Source organism: Struthio camelus, chromosome 20 (genome assembly GCF_040807025.1).
Source record: "Struthio camelus isolate bStrCam1 chromosome 20, bStrCam1.hap1, whole genome shotgun sequence".
In the NCBI taxonomy this organism is placed as follows: Eukaryota; Metazoa; Chordata; class Aves; order Struthioniformes; family Struthionidae; genus Struthio; species Struthio camelus.
The window spans coordinates 7,699,370-7,716,579 of record NC_090961.1 but is presented as its reverse complement, the minus strand read 5'-3'; the positions used below and the strand labels follow the sequence as shown (position 1 = coordinate 7,716,579).

At 68.6% G+C, this 17,210-nt stretch overlaps 2 protein-coding genes across 8 annotated transcripts; both read left to right on the top strand.

Moving 5' to 3' along the window:
* The first annotated feature begins 557 nt into the window (after window positions 1-557).
* ST6GALNAC4 (ST6 N-acetylgalactosaminide alpha-2,6-sialyltransferase 4) lies at window positions 558-5,361 on the top strand. Of its 5 annotated transcripts, none has more exons than XM_068914983.1 (7): window positions 558-695; window positions 2,826-2,887; window positions 2,986-3,162; window positions 3,324-3,736; window positions 4,025-4,132; window positions 4,236-4,421; window positions 4,630-5,361. In XM_068914983.1, the coding sequence occupies exons 2-7, from the start codon at window positions 2,876-2,878 to the stop codon at window positions 4,706-4,708; spliced, it is 975 nt and encodes a 324-aa protein (XP_068771084.1). In that variant the 5' UTR covers window positions 558-695; window positions 2,826-2,875; the 3' UTR covers window positions 4,709-5,361. The 5 variants fall into 5 exon arrangements, with proteins under 5 accessions (XP_068771084.1, XP_068771083.1, XP_068771085.1 ...); XM_068914982.1 differs by having other exon boundaries at window positions 2,971-3,162; XM_068914984.1 differs by lacking the exon at window positions 558-695 and adding an exon at window positions 2,021-2,137 and having other exon boundaries at window positions 2,789-2,887.
* A 1,451-nt stretch (window positions 5,362-6,812) lies between these two features.
* Window positions 6,813-15,541, top strand: ST6GALNAC6 (ST6 N-acetylgalactosaminide alpha-2,6-sialyltransferase 6). 3 transcript variants are annotated; one of them, XM_068914793.1, is made up of 7 exons: window positions 6,813-6,874; window positions 8,211-8,392; window positions 9,730-9,794; window positions 13,735-13,914; window positions 14,482-14,879; window positions 15,109-15,216; window positions 15,299-15,539. In XM_068914793.1, exons 3-7 carry the CDS (start codon window positions 9,780-9,782, stop codon window positions 15,486-15,488), a joined length of 891 nt encoding a protein of 296 aa, XP_068770894.1. In that variant the 5' UTR covers window positions 6,813-6,874; window positions 8,211-8,392; window positions 9,730-9,779; the 3' UTR covers window positions 15,489-15,539. The 3 variants fall into 3 exon arrangements, with proteins under 3 accessions (XP_068770894.1, XP_068770893.1, XP_068770892.1); XM_068914792.1 differs by lacking the exon at window positions 6,813-6,874 and adding an exon at window positions 7,100-7,767; XM_068914791.1 differs by lacking the exons at window positions 6,813-6,874; window positions 8,211-8,392; window positions 9,730-9,794 and adding an exon at window positions 11,896-12,055 and having other exon boundaries at window positions 15,299-15,541.
* Window positions 15,542-17,210: the final 1,669 nt, after the last annotated feature.

Genomic DNA, 17,210 nt, shown 5'->3' with positions numbered 1-17,210 from the left:
CCGCGGCCCCACCGGGCGCCGCAGCCGCCCGTCCGAAAACGGGCCTCCAGGGCGGCCCGGGAGGCCACCGGGAGCATCCCCGCGCCGGGCGCCCAGCGGCGGGCAAAGCGCCAGATGCGGCTTTAAGTGACCCTTACGAATTAAAAGAGATCTGCTGCCAAGGGGCCGCCGGAGCGGCTGCTTCCGCGTTATCCTGGCGACCCCCCCGCCCCAACGGCGGGTAAAGCCGTCGCTCGATGGCACCCGGGGCGGCGATGGCTCCCGGGGCCGCGCGCAGCCCGAAGGAGCCGCCGGTGCGGCGCCGGCCCGGCCGCGGGCTTCCCCGCCTGCCGGGGCTGAGTCCCGTTCGCCGCGGCGTGCCTCAGTTTCCCCGGCGGCGGCAGGAAGTGACGAACCCGCAGCCGCCTGCCCCCCGCCGCAGACGGCGGCCCGCCAGCCCCAGCGACATGCCAACGTCCGGGATTTCTAGAAGGGCTCTCGAGCGCCGGGGCCAGGCAGGCAGCAAGGCGCCTTCCCCGGCGGAGGGGTCGCGTTCGTCCCCACCCGGCTCCCCAGCACCCGCGCCGGGGCGAAAACACCCAGAAAGAGCTCACAACGCGGCTGCCTTATTCAAGCAGCTGCGGCCGCCTGGGCCGGTGCCCCGTGCCACCGTCACCTCCTCTCCTCGCCGTGGAGGGACGGCGGCTGGGCGCCGGGTGGGGACCAGTTTCAGGGCGGTTTCTATCGTTTCTTCGGCAAGAGCTGGAGAAAACAGCTCATCCTCTCGGGGCCGTGGGGAGGAGGGCGGCCTGCCCCAGGGACGTTTCGCGCTGTTCGGCCCCGCTGCGGCAGGAGGCCGGGCGGCGGGTGACGGGCCGCGGGCGACCTCCCGGCCGCCGGCGAGGGTTTGGGGAACGGGGTGCTGGAAGGCCCCCCGCTCCGGAGCCGAAAGGCCGCGTCGGCACTCGCGGCCGGCCGTGGGCTAGTTGGGGCGAAGTGACTGCAGGGGGTGAGGAAGGGGCACGGAGGGGACGCGGCGGGGCAGGGCCGGCTGCCGGGGACCCCCGGCCGGGGGAGCCGGAGAGGGCAGAGGAGGGGGCAGGCGGGAAGGAGGGGGAGAAATGAGGGCGGCTGCTACCGGGGGTGCACAGAGGGCGGGGGGGTCTGGGGGTGCTGGTGCCGGGGGCGCACGGAGGGTGCCAGGGGGGTCCAGGGTGCCGGTGCCAGGGGCACACGTGGAGGGCGCTGGGGGGGGGTCCGGGGTGCTGGTGCCAGGGCGCGCGTGGAGGGCGCTGGGGGGGGGTCCGGGGTGCTGGTGCCGGGGCGCGCGTGGAGGGCGCTGGGGGGGGGTCCGGGGTGCCGGTGTTGGCGCGCGTGGAGGGCGCTGGGGGGGGGTCCGGGGTGCTGGTGCCGGGGCGCGCGGAGGGCGCCAGGGGGGGTCCGGGGTGCCAGTGCCAGGGGCGCGCAGAGGGCGCCGGGGGGGGCCCGGGGTGCCGGGGCCGGGGGCGCGCGTGGAGGGCGCTGGGGGGGGGTCCGGGGTGCCGGGGCGCGCAGAGGGCGCCGGGGGGGTCCGGGGTGCCGGTGCCGGGGCGCGCGTGGAGGGCGCTGGGGGGGGGTCCGGGGTGCCGGGGCGCGCAGAGGGCGCCGGGGGGGTCCGGGGTGCCGGTGCCGGGGCGCGCGTGGAGGGCGCTGGGGGGGGGTCCGGGGTGCCGGGGCGCGCAGAGGGCGCCGGGGGGGTCCGGGGTGCCGGGGCGCGCGGAGGGCGCCGGGGGGGCCCGGGGTGCCGGTGCCGGGGCGCGCGTGGAGGGCGCTGGGGGGGGGTCCGGGGTGCCGGTGCCGGGGCGCGCGTGGAGGGCGCTGGGGGGGGGTCCGGGGTGCCGGTGCCGGGGCGCGCGTGGAGGGCGCTGGGGGGGGGGCCCGGGGTGCCGGTGCCGGGGCGCAGGGCCGGCGCCGGGCGCTCAGTCCCGCAGGCGGCCGGCCGGGGGCGGGTGGCGGCGGGCGGGGGTGGTGCCGGCTCCGCTCCGCCCCGGCGGCGCGGCCCGACCCGGCGCGGCTGTGCGCGGCCCTGCGCGGCGCGGAACCGGCATGCGGGGCCCGGCGGGCGGAGCGGCCCGGCAGCGGCGTCTCCGCGCTCGCCGCCGCGGGGCCTCCCGGCGCGGTAGGTGGCACCGGGCACCGGCCCCGGGGCCGCCCCTTGCCCGGGCCCCGCGTCCCGCTCCGGGCCGGCCCCGCCTCGGCCAGGGGGCCCGGGCAGGGGGCTACGCGGGGGTCCCGGGCCCGGGGGGAACTGGGGGGGGGGGTCCCGGTACGGGGGAGGGTCCTGGGAAAAGGGAGGCCACGGGGGGACTCGGGCACAGGGGTAACCGGGGGGTCCCGGACACGGGGGGGGTCCCAGACACGGGGCGGGGGGGTCTCGGACACGGGGGTAGTGTCCCGGGAGAAGGGAGGCCACAAGGGGGCTCGGGCACGTGGGGTTCAGGGGGGTCCCGGACACGGGGGGGGTCCCGGACACGGGGGGGGTGTCCTGGGAAAAGGGGGGCCACAGGGGGGCTTGGGCATGTGGGATCCAGGTGGTCCCAGACACAGGGGGGTCCTGGATACGGGGGGGGTCTTGGACATGGGGGTGGTGTCCTGGGAAAAGGGGGGCCACAGGGGGGCTTGGGCACGTGGGCTCCCAATCACGGGGGGGGGTCCCCAGCACGGGGGGACCCCACAGGGGTCCTGGCCAGGGGGGCAGTCCCGGGTACGGGGGAGATCCAGCTGGCGGGGGGGGGGGGTCACGGCCAGGACAGGTTTCCCTGCGCCCCAGGATTCGGCACGGCCGGCTGATGCCGCTCTGCACGCAGGGCGCCAGGCCGGGCGCTCGGGCTAACGCGCCGCCCCGCGACCCCGAAGGATGAGGACGCTGGTGAGCACCCTGGCCGGGCGGCAGCCCCCGGCCCCGCCGGGGCGTGGGGAGCGCGGGAACGGGGCCCGATAGAGGAGCCGCAGCGCCTCTCCTTTCAGGTGCACCTCTTCCTCGCCCTGGCGCTCCTGGCTGCCCTCTCCGTGCTCTACGTCGCGCTCTGCTCCCACCTCCGCCTGCCCCTGTGCTGCCTGCCGGCGGGCGAGCCGGGGACCCCCCTGGACGCGGCGCCCCGCGCCCTCAGCTTGCACGGGTACAGCCGCGTGCCGGACGGGAAGGTGCGTGGGGAAGGGTCCCCGACCCACCTCGGCGTCCCCTCCTTAAAGAAGGGGCTGGGGTGGGTCCTGCCGTTGGGTTCATACCCCGGCTGGGGAGGGAAGAGAGGCGGCAGCAGGTCGAGGCCGGGGGAGGACGCGGCTGACGGCCCGTCTGCCCGCAGCCGCTGGTGAGAGCGCCGTGCCGCCGCTGCGCCCTCGTCTCCAGCTCGGGGCAGATGCTGGGCTCGCGCCTGGGGAAGGCCATCGACGGCGAGGAGTGCGTGCTGCGCATGAACCACGCGCCCACCACGGGCTACGAGGAGGACGTGGGGGTGCGCAGCACCATCCGGGTGGTGTCGCACACCAGCATCCCGCTGCTGCTGAGGAACCAGCCCTACTTCTTCAAGGAGTCCCAGGAGACCGTCTACGTCGTCTGGGGGCCCACGAAGAAGATGAGCCGGGAGAAGGTGGGCCCGACCTACCAGGTGCTGCTGAAGGTGATGGAGAAGTATCCCAGCCTGCAGATCTACACGCTCACCGAGAAGAAGATGGCCTATTGCGACGACGTCTTCCAGAACGAGACCGGCAAGAACAGGTACGCGGGTCCTGCTCCTTCCCCTGCCCCAGGGCCTCCTGGCTCCAGGCAGCCATCTCTCCAGCCTTAGGGCCCTTGCTGCCGGCCCAGCAGGTTTTCCTGAAGTGGGAAAAAGTGCCCAAACAGAGGTTTGGGCTGTCCTGCTCCGTCAGAGCCGCCGGCGCTGCGCCGAGGCTCAGAGCAGCTCTCGCCTGCTTCCCCGGCGGCGCGGGTCCGTCGCGGCGGTCCCGGACCGCCCCCGCCGCGGGCCTTGGGAGCTGCCTCCAGCGCTGTCGCTGCGCCTTGCAGGATGAAATCCGGCTCCTTCCTGAGCACGGGCTGGTTCACCATGATCCTGGCCATGGAGCTGTGCGAGCAGATCTCGGTCTTCGGCATGGTCAACGATAATTACTGCAGGTGCGGCGGGGCCGGGCCGGGAGCTGGCGCGGCGGGACGGCGCGGCGCTGCGGGGCGCCCGGCCGGGTGGGCGCTCCGCTCAGCCTTGCGCTGCGGCCGGCAGGGAGAAGAACCACTCCAGCGTGCCTTACCACTACTTTGAGAAGGGCCGACTGGACGAGTGCAAAACCTACCTGGCTCACGAGCGAGCCCCCCGCGCCGGGCACCGCTTCATCACCGAGAAAGCCGTCTTCTCCCGCTGGGCCAAGAAAAGGAACATCGTCTTCACCCACCCCTCCTGGGCAGGCGGGTAAGGGAGCCCGTCTGCCCCTCGGCGCCGCTTGGCAGAGCGGCGGAGAGTCCGGCGAGAGCCCCGGCCACGGCCCTGGCCGCGCTGCACCGGCGTGGCGAGCGGCAGGGCCCATCGCTGCAGCTTTCTGCCTGCTCTTCTTCTTCTGAGATGTATCACGGCTCTGCCAGTGCCACGTTTTAAAGCTTTTTTCCCTACCCCGGAGCAGGGATTTTTGGCCGCAGCCTCCGCAGGGAGGGCTGGGAGCCGAGGACGCCCCGAGCGTCGCTCCACGCACGGGGCCGTGAGCCGGACCCGGCTGCCGTCGGTGCTGAGCATCTCCCCTCGCCTCCGGCCAGGCTGGCTCGGACCCAAGGCGATCGCAAAGCCTTTCCACCTTTAATGCCAGGATGAATGTTTAATACGGGATTAAACATTTACGCTGTTAGGTTCCAGCGCGACACAGGGCAGGAAAGGTGGGCATCCTCCCGGGCTGCAAACCGCTGCCTCTTCCAGGGATGAAATTTCAGCGCGGTCCGTGCCCTGAGCCCTGGCGCCGCACGTGGGGCCGGGCTGAGCGGAGAGCCGGGGCCGGGCACCGAGCCTCTGCCTCCCAAATCCTGCCCTCCTCGAACCGCTGCGTTTTGGCAGCAGGGAGCAAAACTCGGTGCTCGCTGACATTCCCGCCGGGGCACGCGGGGAGCGCTTCCCCGCGCTCTTTCCCCTGTCTCAGCCCGTCTTTCGGCCCATCCTGGGACCGCGCAGCTGGGAACGGGACCCGCTCCCCCGGCAGCCGCTCCTGCCGCCGGCAGGTATCTGCGGCTTCGGGCAGCCTCTGCGCCCCCCGAGCCGGGAGAGCCCGGGGCCGCGGCTGCCCGGGCAGCTCCGTGTTGCCTTTGTCACAAGTGCCCTTGGATTCAGACCAAAGCAAACGTGTCCATTAAAAGCATTTTTAACTCTGCGCTGGCCGTGTTTGTGCAAGCGGGGTGTCTGAGAGCCCGTGGGTGCGAGGAGATTGTCGCTGAGCTGAAAGCGAGCTGGGGGCCGGGTCTCGGCAGGACGGACCGTGGCCCGCGGCGGTGCTTTTGGGCTGGGCACGGGGTAACCCTCGGTCCCCTGCAGCGCGGCTGAGCTCGGCAGCAGCCAGGGACCGCTGTCGGCTCCGGCGCGCCTCCGGGGCTTCCCGTGCCCAGCACCAAGGCGGTAAAATATGCCAGGCATGTGAGTGGGCCGGGCGCTGCGGAGCCAACACTCCCACTGGGGGGGACGTGTCTGATTCGGAAGAGCTCCCAGCCGGGGAAGGACGGCGAGGAGGCTGGGGACAGCTCCTGGTTCCCCTGAGCCTCCTCTTTACCCAAAGGCTTGCGCCTCCTGCTCGCGCCCCCAGGTCCTCTCTGCCTGCCTGGCACGGCGTCCCCTCGCCCGGCGGGGCAGATTCCCACTGCGGCAGGCGAGCAGGTTCCCGACAAGGCGGAAACGGCAGCAAAAGTAGCTGATGGGGTTTATGTTCACTCGCTCTTTAGCTGACGCCTGTTGAAGTCAAGTGACCGAGACAGACGATCCGGGTCTCCGAGCAGGGCTGTTTCTTGGGGTGCTGCCAGGAAAACGTTCCTGTAGGCAAAAGCAAACAGAAACCTCCTTGCCCCGCTCTGCTGCTCTCAGGACGTTACGCAGCAAAGGGGATCTTTCATGTAACGGGGCCAAAAGCCCTCTGGGTAACCGTTAGCCGCCGAGGAGGGCGGGCAGGGGCCCGTCAGCACCAGCACCGCAGCTTCCCGCGCCCCGAGACGGCAACGACGGGGCCTTCGGAGCGGCCCGGCCGGGCTCAGGCCACGTCGCCGGTGCCCAGAGCGGCGGCGAGCTGCCTCTTCCGGCGTGATGGGGTGCTCCAGGGGAGGCACCAGCATCCGAAAAACGTGTCGCCGCTGCCCGGCAGCAGGTTGTCGTGCCAGCGGCCTCGGCACGTGCCGTTTCAGGGGTAGGCCGCCGGTGTTCCCGCGCCCCGGGTTCGCCCCGCGCCCTTGCTTTTCCCCGGCAGAGCTCGGAGCTGCTTTGGGGGCGCTGAGCACCGCAGGGATGGGGCGCTCAGGGAACAGCCGGGGACCCCGGCGCCCTGGAGCCGCCCGGCCCCCCGTGCCGCTCCCTAGGAGAGCGGGAGCGCTGCCGCGCCGCCGCTGCCGTCCTGGCACACGAGCGGCCCGCGTTTTCCCACGGGGCGCAAGCACCGCGGTGCTGGCCGGGGCTAGGCCTGCCTCGCACGGGGCTGCTGCGCAGGCTACCGCGGGCAGCGCTCCCCGAGCCCGCGGGCCCGGCGCGGGCATGCTGCTGAGCGGTGTCGCGCAGCCGCCGGTACCGGCAGCGGCGGCGGCGGCGGGGCCCGGCCAGGCCGAGCGGGCGGTGCCGCGGGCGGCGCTAGGACCCCGCGCGCCGCGGCGGCAGCGCGGCGCAGTGCGGAGCGGCGCGGAGGGGCGGCGGTGAGCGCGCGCGGGGCGCCGGGGCGGCCGGCGGCGGCGGCGGCGGCGGCGGCGGCGGCGGCGCGGGGAGGGGGGGGCGAGCGCGGCGCCGCGCTCCCCGCTGCGCGGCCGCGGCCTGCCCGGCTTTGCCGAGCGGCCGGCGACGGGTTGGGGGGGGGGCGCTCCGGGCAGCATCGCGCCCGCGGTGCCTGGGGCTGGCGGCCCGCGGTGCGGGAGGGTTTGCAGCCTGGGTCTGGGGCAGGATTGCACCCTGGGGTGCGGGAGGGTTTGCATCCTGGGGGTCTGGAGGAGGATTGCATCCTGGGGTGCGGGAGGGTTTGCATCCTGGGGGTCTGGGGAAGGATTGCACCCTGGGGTGCGGGAGGGTTTGCATCCCGGGGGTCTGGAGGAGGATTGCATCCTGGGGTGCGGGAGGGTTTGCCTCCTGGGGGTCCGGGGGAGGATTGCACCCTGGGTTGCGGGAGGGTTTGCATCCCGGGGGTCTGGAGGAGGATTGCATCCTGGGGTGCGGGAGGGTTTGCCTCCTGGGGGTCCGGGGGAGGATTGCACCCTGGGTTGCGGGAGGGTTTGCATCCCGGGGGTCTGGAGGAGGATTGCATCCTGGGGTGCGGGAGGGTTTGCCTCCTGGGGGTCCGGGGGAGGATTGCACCCTGGGGTGCGGGAGGGTTTGCATCCTGGGGGTCCGGGGGAGGATTGCACCCTGGGGTGCGGTACAGGAGGGTTTGCATCGTGAACCTGGGAGGATTGCACCCTGGGGTGCGGGCGAGTTTGCATCCTGGGGGTCTGGGGGAGGATTGCACCTTGGAGTGAGGGAGGGTTTGCATCCTGGGGGTCCGGGGGACGGTTTCCACTTCCAAGGAGGCAGGAGGATTTGCATTCCAGAGTAGGAAAAGGTTTGCATGAAGGAGTATTTGCAGCCCCCGGGAGCAGGAGGATTTCCTTGGGGGGGAGCTGCACCAGGCCCTGGCTTGGTTTGGATTTGCATGCCGGGGGGCCAGCGGAGGATTGCACGCCAGGGCCCAGGCGAGCTTGCACGCAGGAGGTCCAGGGGGAGATTGCACCCAGGGGTGCAGGAGGGCTTGCATCCTGGGAGTCCGGGGCAGGGTTTGCACTTCCAAGGATGCAGGAGGATTTGCATCCGGGGGTGGGATTTGCACATGGGGGTGCAGGAGGGTCTGCAGGGAAGGGGAGGCAGCACCAGGCCCGTCCTGCTTTGCCGAGCAGCGAGCGTAGGCGGTCAGCAGGCTGCGGGGAGCTGGCAGAGTTACACGTGGGGCGGGGGAGGCTCGCTGCGGGGGGGGGAACCCGGTCTGGATCAGCCCTCCCAGCCTGGCAGGGGCCTGGCGGAGCAGCGATGTGACCCCCGGGGAGCCGCGATGGCCATGCCACTCGCACGAGGGGCCTGGGACCACCACGCCACCCCCGCGAAGCGCGAGGAGCAGGAGGAGGAGGAGGAGGAGACAGTCGCCCCCGCAACACCCGCCGCTCTCTGCAGATGAGACACCCCCCCTCGCCCAGGTAGGGTCCGTGGGGTCCCCATCGCCACCGGGGGTTGGCTCTGCCTGCTTGGCGGGGGGGGGGGGGGCGTTCACGGCGGCGGCGGGGGGCACTGAACGCTGCTGAGCGACCAGGATGGAGCGAAACCCGGGCGCGGGGCCGTCCCGTGGTGCTGGGCAGTGACGGGTGCCCCGCGCGCCTTGCACGCCTGCCTGGTGCTGCGCCAGGCGGGGGCAGCCCCCGCGCCCTGCAGGGAGCTGCTGCCACGGGCAGGCCCCTTGGCACCTAAAAATTTAGCCGTTGCGTGGGCTGTCTGCGGCGGGTTGGCATCTGCCCGGCCAACGGCACCTGCTTTGAGATAGCTGCCCGCTCCGCGGTTCCCTGCAGACCGGGGAGAGTTAAATCCAGGTTGCCACGATATTTTCCATCCCAGCTCCTCCCCAGTCAATTAGTACGGAGGCTTTTTTTTTTGTTGTTTTTAATTTCCACTTGCTCTGAGTACTACAGCGGAGAAATCACGGTGACTCACTCACGAGGACTTTAACAAATAAATGGGGTCGGCCCCTCTGCTGCCAGCCTGGGGAGAGCAGCCGGGCGAAGCGGGTCTTGCCCCCGGCCGCGGGCGTATGCGGCACCCTTCGGGCAGCAAGGCTGCCTGGCGGTGTCTGGGTGGAGCTGAGCCCACACGTGAACTGAGCTGGGCAGGTCTCAGTGATGCCCGTGGGGGAGAGAGGCTGCCTGGCGGTGTCGTGCATGCTCTGCCCGGACCTGCCTTGCCCGTCGGCCTCTTCCTCCCCCCGCCCTCCACCCCGGCGTTTGTTTTAATGGGATTTTGCTCGGAGAGCCCGAGCGACTTAGGGCGGCGGGGTTGAAGCGACGGCGCTGTCTCCCGCCGTGTTTACTCCCTGATCGGGTATTTGTTTGAGTGGCTTTTGCTCACGCCAGCGATGGGATAAGCTGTCCCTGGAGCTCAGCCCGGCGCCGGGATTGCCCCGGGCCGAGCCGCGGTGGGGGGGCGCGCGGGCCGGCTCCCGTGCCTTTCCCCTCGCCGACACAGCGGGTTTGACTCGCCCTCTCGACCCCAAAAAAGCGGGGTGCCCGGAGCTGCTGGCCGCTGCCCAGCCCACCCCGCGGCGGCCGCCGGTGGGCCCAGGAGTCCTCGCAATGGCAGCGCTCTCACGTCCCCCTCGGTTTGATAAGCCGATGTGGCAGAGGGCTAATCCGGTTTCCCAGGCGGCGCAGGCTTTCCCGGCTCCCGACCCCGGCGGCGGGGAAATGCTGTGCCGGGGTGGGGGGGTGATTTGGGGTGGGGGGGGACGAAGCAGCGGGGCGCTCGGAGTAACCCCATCCCACCGCAGGTGCTCGCGTTACACCGGCGATCGCTCCGCACTGAGGTCGGCAGAGAGACATGAGTAGCAGCACGGTGAGTCGCTGGGCGCTGCCGCGCGGCCTCGGGCCGGCCGCCGGCTCTGGGGCTCGGCGCAGGCACCGACGTCTCGCCGGCTTCAGTTTGGGTCTTAAAAGCAAGAGTCGAGTTTGTGGGTTTAACCCGTTTCAGTTCCGGCTCGTCATACGAGCCCAGCACTGCGGGAGGGCGCGCGCCGACCTGGGCGGTGGTTAACAGAATCACAGAATCACAGAATGGTTGAGGTTGGAAGAGACCTCTGGACATGATCTAGTCCCACCTCCCTGCTCAAGCAGGGTCACCTAGAGCACATTGCCCAGGATCACATCCAGACGGGTTTTGAATATCTCCAGGGAAGGAGACTCCACCACCTCTCTGGGCAACCTGGTCCAATGCTCTGTCACCCTCACAGGGAAGAAGTTTTTCCTCAGGTTCAGATGGAACTTCCTGTGGTTCAGTTTCTGCCCGTTGCCTCTTGTCCTGTCGCTGGGCACCACGGAGAAGAGGCTGGCCTCATCCTCTTGACACTCCCCCTTCAGATACTTGTACACATTGATGAGATCGCCTCTCAATCTTCCCTTCTCCAGGCTGAACAGGCCCAGCTCTTGCAGTCTTTCTTCATAGGAGAGGTGCTCCAGCCCTCTAATCATCTTTGCAGCCCTCCGCTGGACTCTCTCGAGTAGGGCCATGTCTCTCTTGTACTGGGGAGCCCGGAACTGGACACAGCACTCCAGGTGAGGCCTCCCCAGGGCTGAGGAGAGGGGCAGGATCACCTCCCTCGACCTGCTGGCAACACTCTGCCTAATGCACCCCAGGATCCCATTGGCCTTCTTGGCCACAAGGGCACACTGCTGGCTCATGTTTACCTTGTTGTCCACCAGCACTCCCAGGTCCTTCTCGGCAGAGCTACTTTCCAGCAGGTCAACCCCCAGCCTGTACTGGTGCATGGGGTTCTTCCTCCCTAGGTGCAGGACCTTGCACTTGCCTTTGTTGAACTTCAGGAGGTTCCTCTCCGCCCACCTCTCCAGCCTGTCCAGGTCCCTCTGCATGGCACCACAGTCTTCTGGTGTCTTAGCCTCTCCCCGCAGTTTAGTATCCTCAGCAAACTTGCTGAGGGTGCACTCTGTCCCTTCCTCCAGGTCATTGATGAATATATTGAACAAGACTGGACCCAGGACTGACCCCTGGGGGACACCACTAGCCACAGGCCTCCAACTTGACTCTGCGCCATTCACCACAACCCTCTGAGCTCGGCCATCCAGCCAGTTCTCAATCCACCTCACTGTCCACTCGTCTAGCCCACACTTCCTGAGCTTACCTAGGAGGATGTGATGGGAGACAGTGTCCAAAGCCTTGCTGAAGTCCAGGGAGACAACATCCACTGCTCTGCCCTCATCTACCCAACCAGTCATCCCATCCTAGAAGGCTATCAGGTTGGTCAAGCACGATTTCCCTTTGGTGAATCCATGCTGACTACTCCTGATCACCTTCTTGTCCTCCACATGCTTAGTGATGACCTCCAGGAGGAGCTGTTCCATCACCTTTCCAGGGATGGAGGTGAGGCTGAGAGGCCTGGAGTTTCCTGGCTCCTCCTTCTTGCCCTTTTGGAAGACTGGGGTGACATTGGCCTTCTTCCAGTCCTCAGGCACCTCTCCTGATCTCCAGGACCTTTCCAAGATGATGGAGAGTGGCCTAGCGATAACATCCGCCAGCTCCCTCAGCACTCGTGGGTGCATCCCATCGGGGCCCATGGATTTATGGATGTCAAGTTTGGACAAAACCTGATCCTCTAACCTGATCCTCCTCAGCCAAGGGAGAGTCTTCCTTTCTCCAGCCTTCCTCTCTTGTCCCCAAGGTCTGGAATTCCTGAGGACCGGCCTTAGCAGTGAAGACTGAAGCAAAGGCAGCATTCAATACCTCTGCCTTCTCTATATCCTTTGTTACCAGGGCACCCGCCCCATTCAGCAGCGGGCCCACGTTTTCCCTAGTCTTCCTTTTGCTATTGATGTGTTGGAAGAACCCCTTCTTGTTGTCCTTGACGTCCCTTGCCAGATTTAATTCCAACTGGGCCTTAGCCTTCCTCGTCGCATCCCTGCACACTCTGACAACGTCCCTGTATTCCTCACAAGTGGCCTGTCCCCTTTTCCACCTTCTGTGTACTTCCTTCTTCTGTTGGAGTTTGGCCAGGAGTTCCTTGCTCATCCATGCAGGTCTCCTGCTGAATGCGCTTTGCTCGACTTCTTCCTCAGAGGGATGTACTGCTCTTGAGCCTGGAGGAGGTGACGCTTGAATATTAACCAGCTTTCGTGGATCCCTCTTCCTTCTAGGGCCCTACCCCATGAGATTGCCCTAAGTAGGTCCCTGAAGAGGCCAAAGTTAGCTCTCCTGAAGTCCAGCGTTGCAATCCTACTCATTGCCCTGCTCCCTCCTCGCAGGATCCTGAACTCCATCATCTCATGGTCACTGCAGCCAAGGCTGCCCCCAACCTTCACATCTCCAACTAGACCCTCTCTGTTGGTTAGTACAAGGTGTAGCATTGCACCTCTCCTCGTTGGCGTCTCCACCACCTGAGTCAAGAAATTATCATCAGTGCTCTGCAGGAACCTCTTTGACCGTTTGTGCCTAGCTGTGCTGTCTTGCCAACAGATGTCAGGGTGGTTGAAGCCTCCCATGAGAATCAGGGCCTGTGATCGTGAGGCTACTTCCAGCTGTCGGTAGAAGGCCTCATCGATGACTTCCTCCCGGTCAGGTGGCCTGTAGTAAACCCCCACAACAGTGTCACCCATGTTACCCTGCCCTTTAATCCTTACCCACAGGCTCTCAACTTGCTCTTCATCCACCCCGAGGCAGAGCTCCATACGTTCTAGTTGCTCCCTCACATAAAGAGCAACTCCACCACCTCGCCTTCCTGGCCTGTCTTTCCTAAAAAGCACGTAGCCATCCATGACAGCATCCCAGTCATGTGAACTATCCCACCATGTCTCTGTAACTGCAATGAGATCATGGCCCCACAACAACTAACGAGTTGTGTTCGTGCTCAGCGCCGGCAGCAAGAGGGAGGCAGCTCCCGCGGCTCCTGCTTCGCTTCGCACGAGCTCGGAAGCAAATCCTGCAAGGCGGTTCAGCGCTCCGGCAGCCGCTGCCCGCTCGCGATGCCCGCGACAGCCCGCGCCCGCTGGCATCCCGCCACGGTGCCGCGGGCAGGGCCGGTTCGTGCAGGAGAAAAGCCCTTCTCCTCGCGAGAGGCAGCGAGGCTCCCGCGCTGGGTAGGGCCAGGGCAGCAGGAGCGAAAATAAAAGGGGCTGTTTTGCTTTAGGGGAGGGTATGTGCCGTTTGGTGCCGCCTCATGGCTCTGGGCCCTGTCCGGTATTATTTTTTAATATCCCAAAGCAGCTGAGCGTGGGAGGAGGAAGGCTTCGAGGAGCTGAGCGCTGGTGGCCGTGGCCACGGCCGCCCGGGTTTGGAGGGGAAACTCCCAGGGACGGGAAAACCCGCTTTTCGCGGGGCGGCTGCACGTGCCGCTGGCCGGCGGGAGCGGGTCCGGGCGCCGCGGCCGCCAGCTCGGGGGGATTTCCCGTCCGATCCCTTTCCAGGGTGCCCTCATGCCCTGTGGGTCGGGGACGATGCCAGGGCTGTCCAGGCAAACCCGGCACGAGAGAGTGCCCATCCGCAGGGCGTCGGGGCTGCGGGGACCCCCCAGGCCTGCCGAAGCAAAGCGCCGCGGCGCGGAAAGCCCGTCCGCTCCGGCAACGGCGCGCAGGAGCCTTCTCCGCGCGGCGAGGTCCCCCGCGGCGTCGCGCCGAGCGGGCAGAGAGCCGGGCTGGAGACGACCCTGCTCTCCGCACGCGGCTGGCGTCGGTGCTCCCCGTCTCCCCCCCGGCCTCGAGCGGCTAAAGGACATGGCGGGGTGGCAGGGCGCCGGGTGGCGGCTCCTGACGCTCTCCCTCCGTGCCCGCAGGGCCAGCGCGCCGCCGTCTTCGTGGTCCTCTTTGCCCTGATCATGTTGCTGATCATCTACAGCTCCAGCAGCGGGAACGAGGTCTTCCACTACGGCGCCCTGCGGGGCAAAGCCCGCCGCCCCCCCAACCTCAAGAAATGGGGGGTGAGAAACGGGTACCTGCCCGTCTACGGAAACAAGGTGGGTGACGGGGCTCGGGGCCGGGGTTTTGGGGCTCCCTGCCGGCAGTTTGGCCTCGGCGGAGGGCGCAGAGCGGCAGCGGGGCTGGTGCCGGAGGGGAGTTTGCCCCGGGCTGGGGGATCGGGCCGAGCCGGGGCGCTCGCGGGGCAGCGTCTGGGATGGGGAGGTTGGCGGTGCGCGCTTTGCTGCCCTCCGCCGCTGGCCAGCCGAACTGTCACGCGTCCGCGTGTCCCCTCTGCTGCTGCTCTGGGAGCGCGGTCCGTCCCGCCGGCACCTGGCTGGGACAGCAGATGTGTAGGCGAAGGTGGTGCCATCTCTTCGCCAGCCGCCTGTCCCGGCTCCATCCCTCCTCGTCCCACGGCAGGGGTGGCCTGAGCGCAGCCTGGCCTTAGGGACAGCAAATTCACGAGTTTTGCCCTCGTCCTGGGACCCAGATGTAAAATAGCCCTCGGTCGCGCAGGGGGTGGCCCGAGGATGCTTTGGATCAGGAGAGTCCTGCAACGCTGGGGAAGGGTGGTGACAACGCGCAGCTGCCAGGCCAGAGCTCACGGCGCGTGTCTTCCCCAGACCCTGACTTCCCACTGCCACCAGTGCGTCATTGTCACCAGCTCCAGCCACCTCCTGGGCACCCGCCTGGGCTCGGAGATCGACCAAGCCGAGTGCACCATCCGCATGAACGATGCCCCCACCACCGGCTACGAGGTGGACATGGGCAACAAGACCACCTTCCGGGTGGTGGCTCACTCCAGCGTCTACCGGGTGCTGAAGAGGCCACAGGAGTTTGTCAACAAGACACCGGAGACCATCTTCATCTTCTGGGGACCTCCCGCCAAGATGCAGAAGAGCCTGCTGAAAATCATCCAGCGCGTCAGCATGTCCTTCCCCAACATGACGGCCTACGTCGTCTCCCCGGGACGCATGAAGCAGTTTGACGACTTGTTCCGGGGGGAGACGGGGAAGGACAGGTACCTCGGAGAGGTCTCTGGACCTCGCCGCCCGCTTTTCCGGGGCTGGCAGCTGCCCGTGGTGGAGCCAGCTCCTTGGGTTGCTCTGCGGGGTGACCAGCTGCACGCCGGCGGTCGCTGGGCCGGGGGTCCTGGCGGGGGGTGAGGGACCTTGGAGGGGTCATCATCCGTAATAATCCAGCTCCATCTCTGCTGCTCCTTCCCGTCTCTCCTCTCCGCGGGGCCCCAGGGAGAAGTCGCGGTCGTGGCTCAGCACCGGCTGGTTCACCATGGTGATCGCGGTGGAGCTGTGCGACAGCGTCCACGTTTACGGCATGGTGCCGCCCAACTACTGCAGGTAAGGCGGCGGCGGTGCCCGGCGGTGGGCGGCGGCGGCGGGGGCTCCGCCGGCCTGACGCCGCGCTCCGTGCCCCCCGCAGCAGTCGCCCCCAGCCCCGGCGCATGGCCTACCACTACTACGAGCCCAAGGGCCCCGATGAGTGCACCACCTACATCCACAACGAGCGCAGCCGCAAGGGCAACCACCACCGCTTCATCACCGAGAAGCGGGTGTTCGCCAGCTGGGCTGGTCTCTACAACATCACCTTCTCGCACCCGGCCTGGCCGTAGGGGCCGCGGCGGCGGCGGCGGCAGCGGCGGGGGGGCCGCAGAGCCTGGCGCGTGCCGAAGCGGCTGGCGCCGGCGGGGCTCCGGCATCGCCCGCGTCCCTGCCGGACGTCCCCGCTCTGCGCGGGGCGCGGGCCACCCGTGCCAGGCCCCAGCACCCCGCTGGGACCCACTGCCACCCCCGGGCACCCCGAAAACCCCCGCCGCCTTCCAGCACGGAGGCTGCTCTCCCCCGGTGCCTCCGGGGAGGCACACTGCCAAAATCTTTTTTTTTAACCAAATGATAGGAGTTTGGGTGGGGTTTTTTTTTCCCCCCTTCTTTTTTTTCCCCGCTGGTCCTGGTGTTTGTATTGCTTTTTTCCTAAGAAAAACTCAACTTGCCGCGTTACTAGATGGAAAGCAAGCAAGCAAGCGGGGCGCTGCGGGGAGGCGGGCTGCCCAGCGCCGGGAAGCGCGTGGCGACGGAGCGGGGTCGGGGTGCCGGCGCGGGCAGCGCTTCACCGGCCGTCGCAAGGTGTTCGAGCATTTATGCACCGCTTCTAAACTATGTAGTTGGCGTGACCGGCGCGGGCTGCGGAGGAACGGCGGCAGCCGAGCCGCCGGCCCGGCTCCCGGCACGAGCGCCGCCTCCTTTCCACCCGCCCCAGCTGGCGAGCAGGGACGTTTTCCATCCGAATCCCAGGGTTTGGGGGGCGCCGTGGCCGCTCCTCTCCGTAGCGCCCCCCCCCCGCACCTCGCCCGGACCCCCGTGTTGGCGGGAAGGGGCTCGACGCCGCGGCCACCGGGGCTGGGTGCAGGGGGCCGGCCGCCCGCGTTTTGTAAGGATTTGTACGGGAATAAATATTGCTGCAGCCTGTCGCCGTGGGCCGTGCCTCCGGGCTGCGTTTTTGGGCTGCTCGTGGCGGGGGCGGCGGGCTGGTGAGCGGGGCTGGCGCGGCCGAGCCGTGCCGGGGCGGGGGGGCTCCGTCCCGGCGGCGGAGGGGGAAGCCGACGCCGGCTGGGTGCCCCTCGGCTGGGTCCTCTAGGATCGTCGCGGGGAGCGCGCGGCTACCGCGAGGTTTCAGCCCGGCGCGTGGCTGAGACCTCCCCAGCTCGTGTCATCCGCCAGCCCGCTCAGCCGAGCTTGGGCGCCGCGGGTGCCTCCCCCCCCCGCCCGGTGCCGCGGGGCAGGGTCTCCGCAGCCAGCCCTTAGACTCGCCTGGCGCCGCAGCCACGGCCGTGGGAGGAGGAGGAAGAAGAGGAGGAGGAGGAGGAGGAGGAAGGGCAGGTAAGGCCACAACGTGACCCCCCCAGGCTTTGCCCACCTCGGGCCCGGAAGGAGCACGGCAGGGGGGGCAAACGGGAGCTGGGGGACAAGGGGGCGCCCCGGGGACCCTGCGGGAGGGGGCAGGGATGGAGCCCCGTGGAAGGGGGGGGTGTCGGGATCCCCCGAGGTACGTGGGTGTCTTACAGACCCCCCAAACCAGCAGGGCGCAGCAGCTCCCCCAGAGGTGGGGAGTAACCTGGGGCGCCGGCAGCGTCTTGCCCTGCTTTACCCTCCCCCCGGGGTCCTGGCAGCCCCACCGCAGCGTCCCCTGCCCGCTGCCGGCTCCCCGCCGCGGGGAAACCGAGTCACGGAGGGCCGGGACCCCCCAGCCCTGCACCCTAGCACCCCCCCAAGAGGGGTCTGCACCCTTCCAGCCGTGCAAGGGTTAACTGCGCCCCTTCCCCCCCCCCACCAAAATC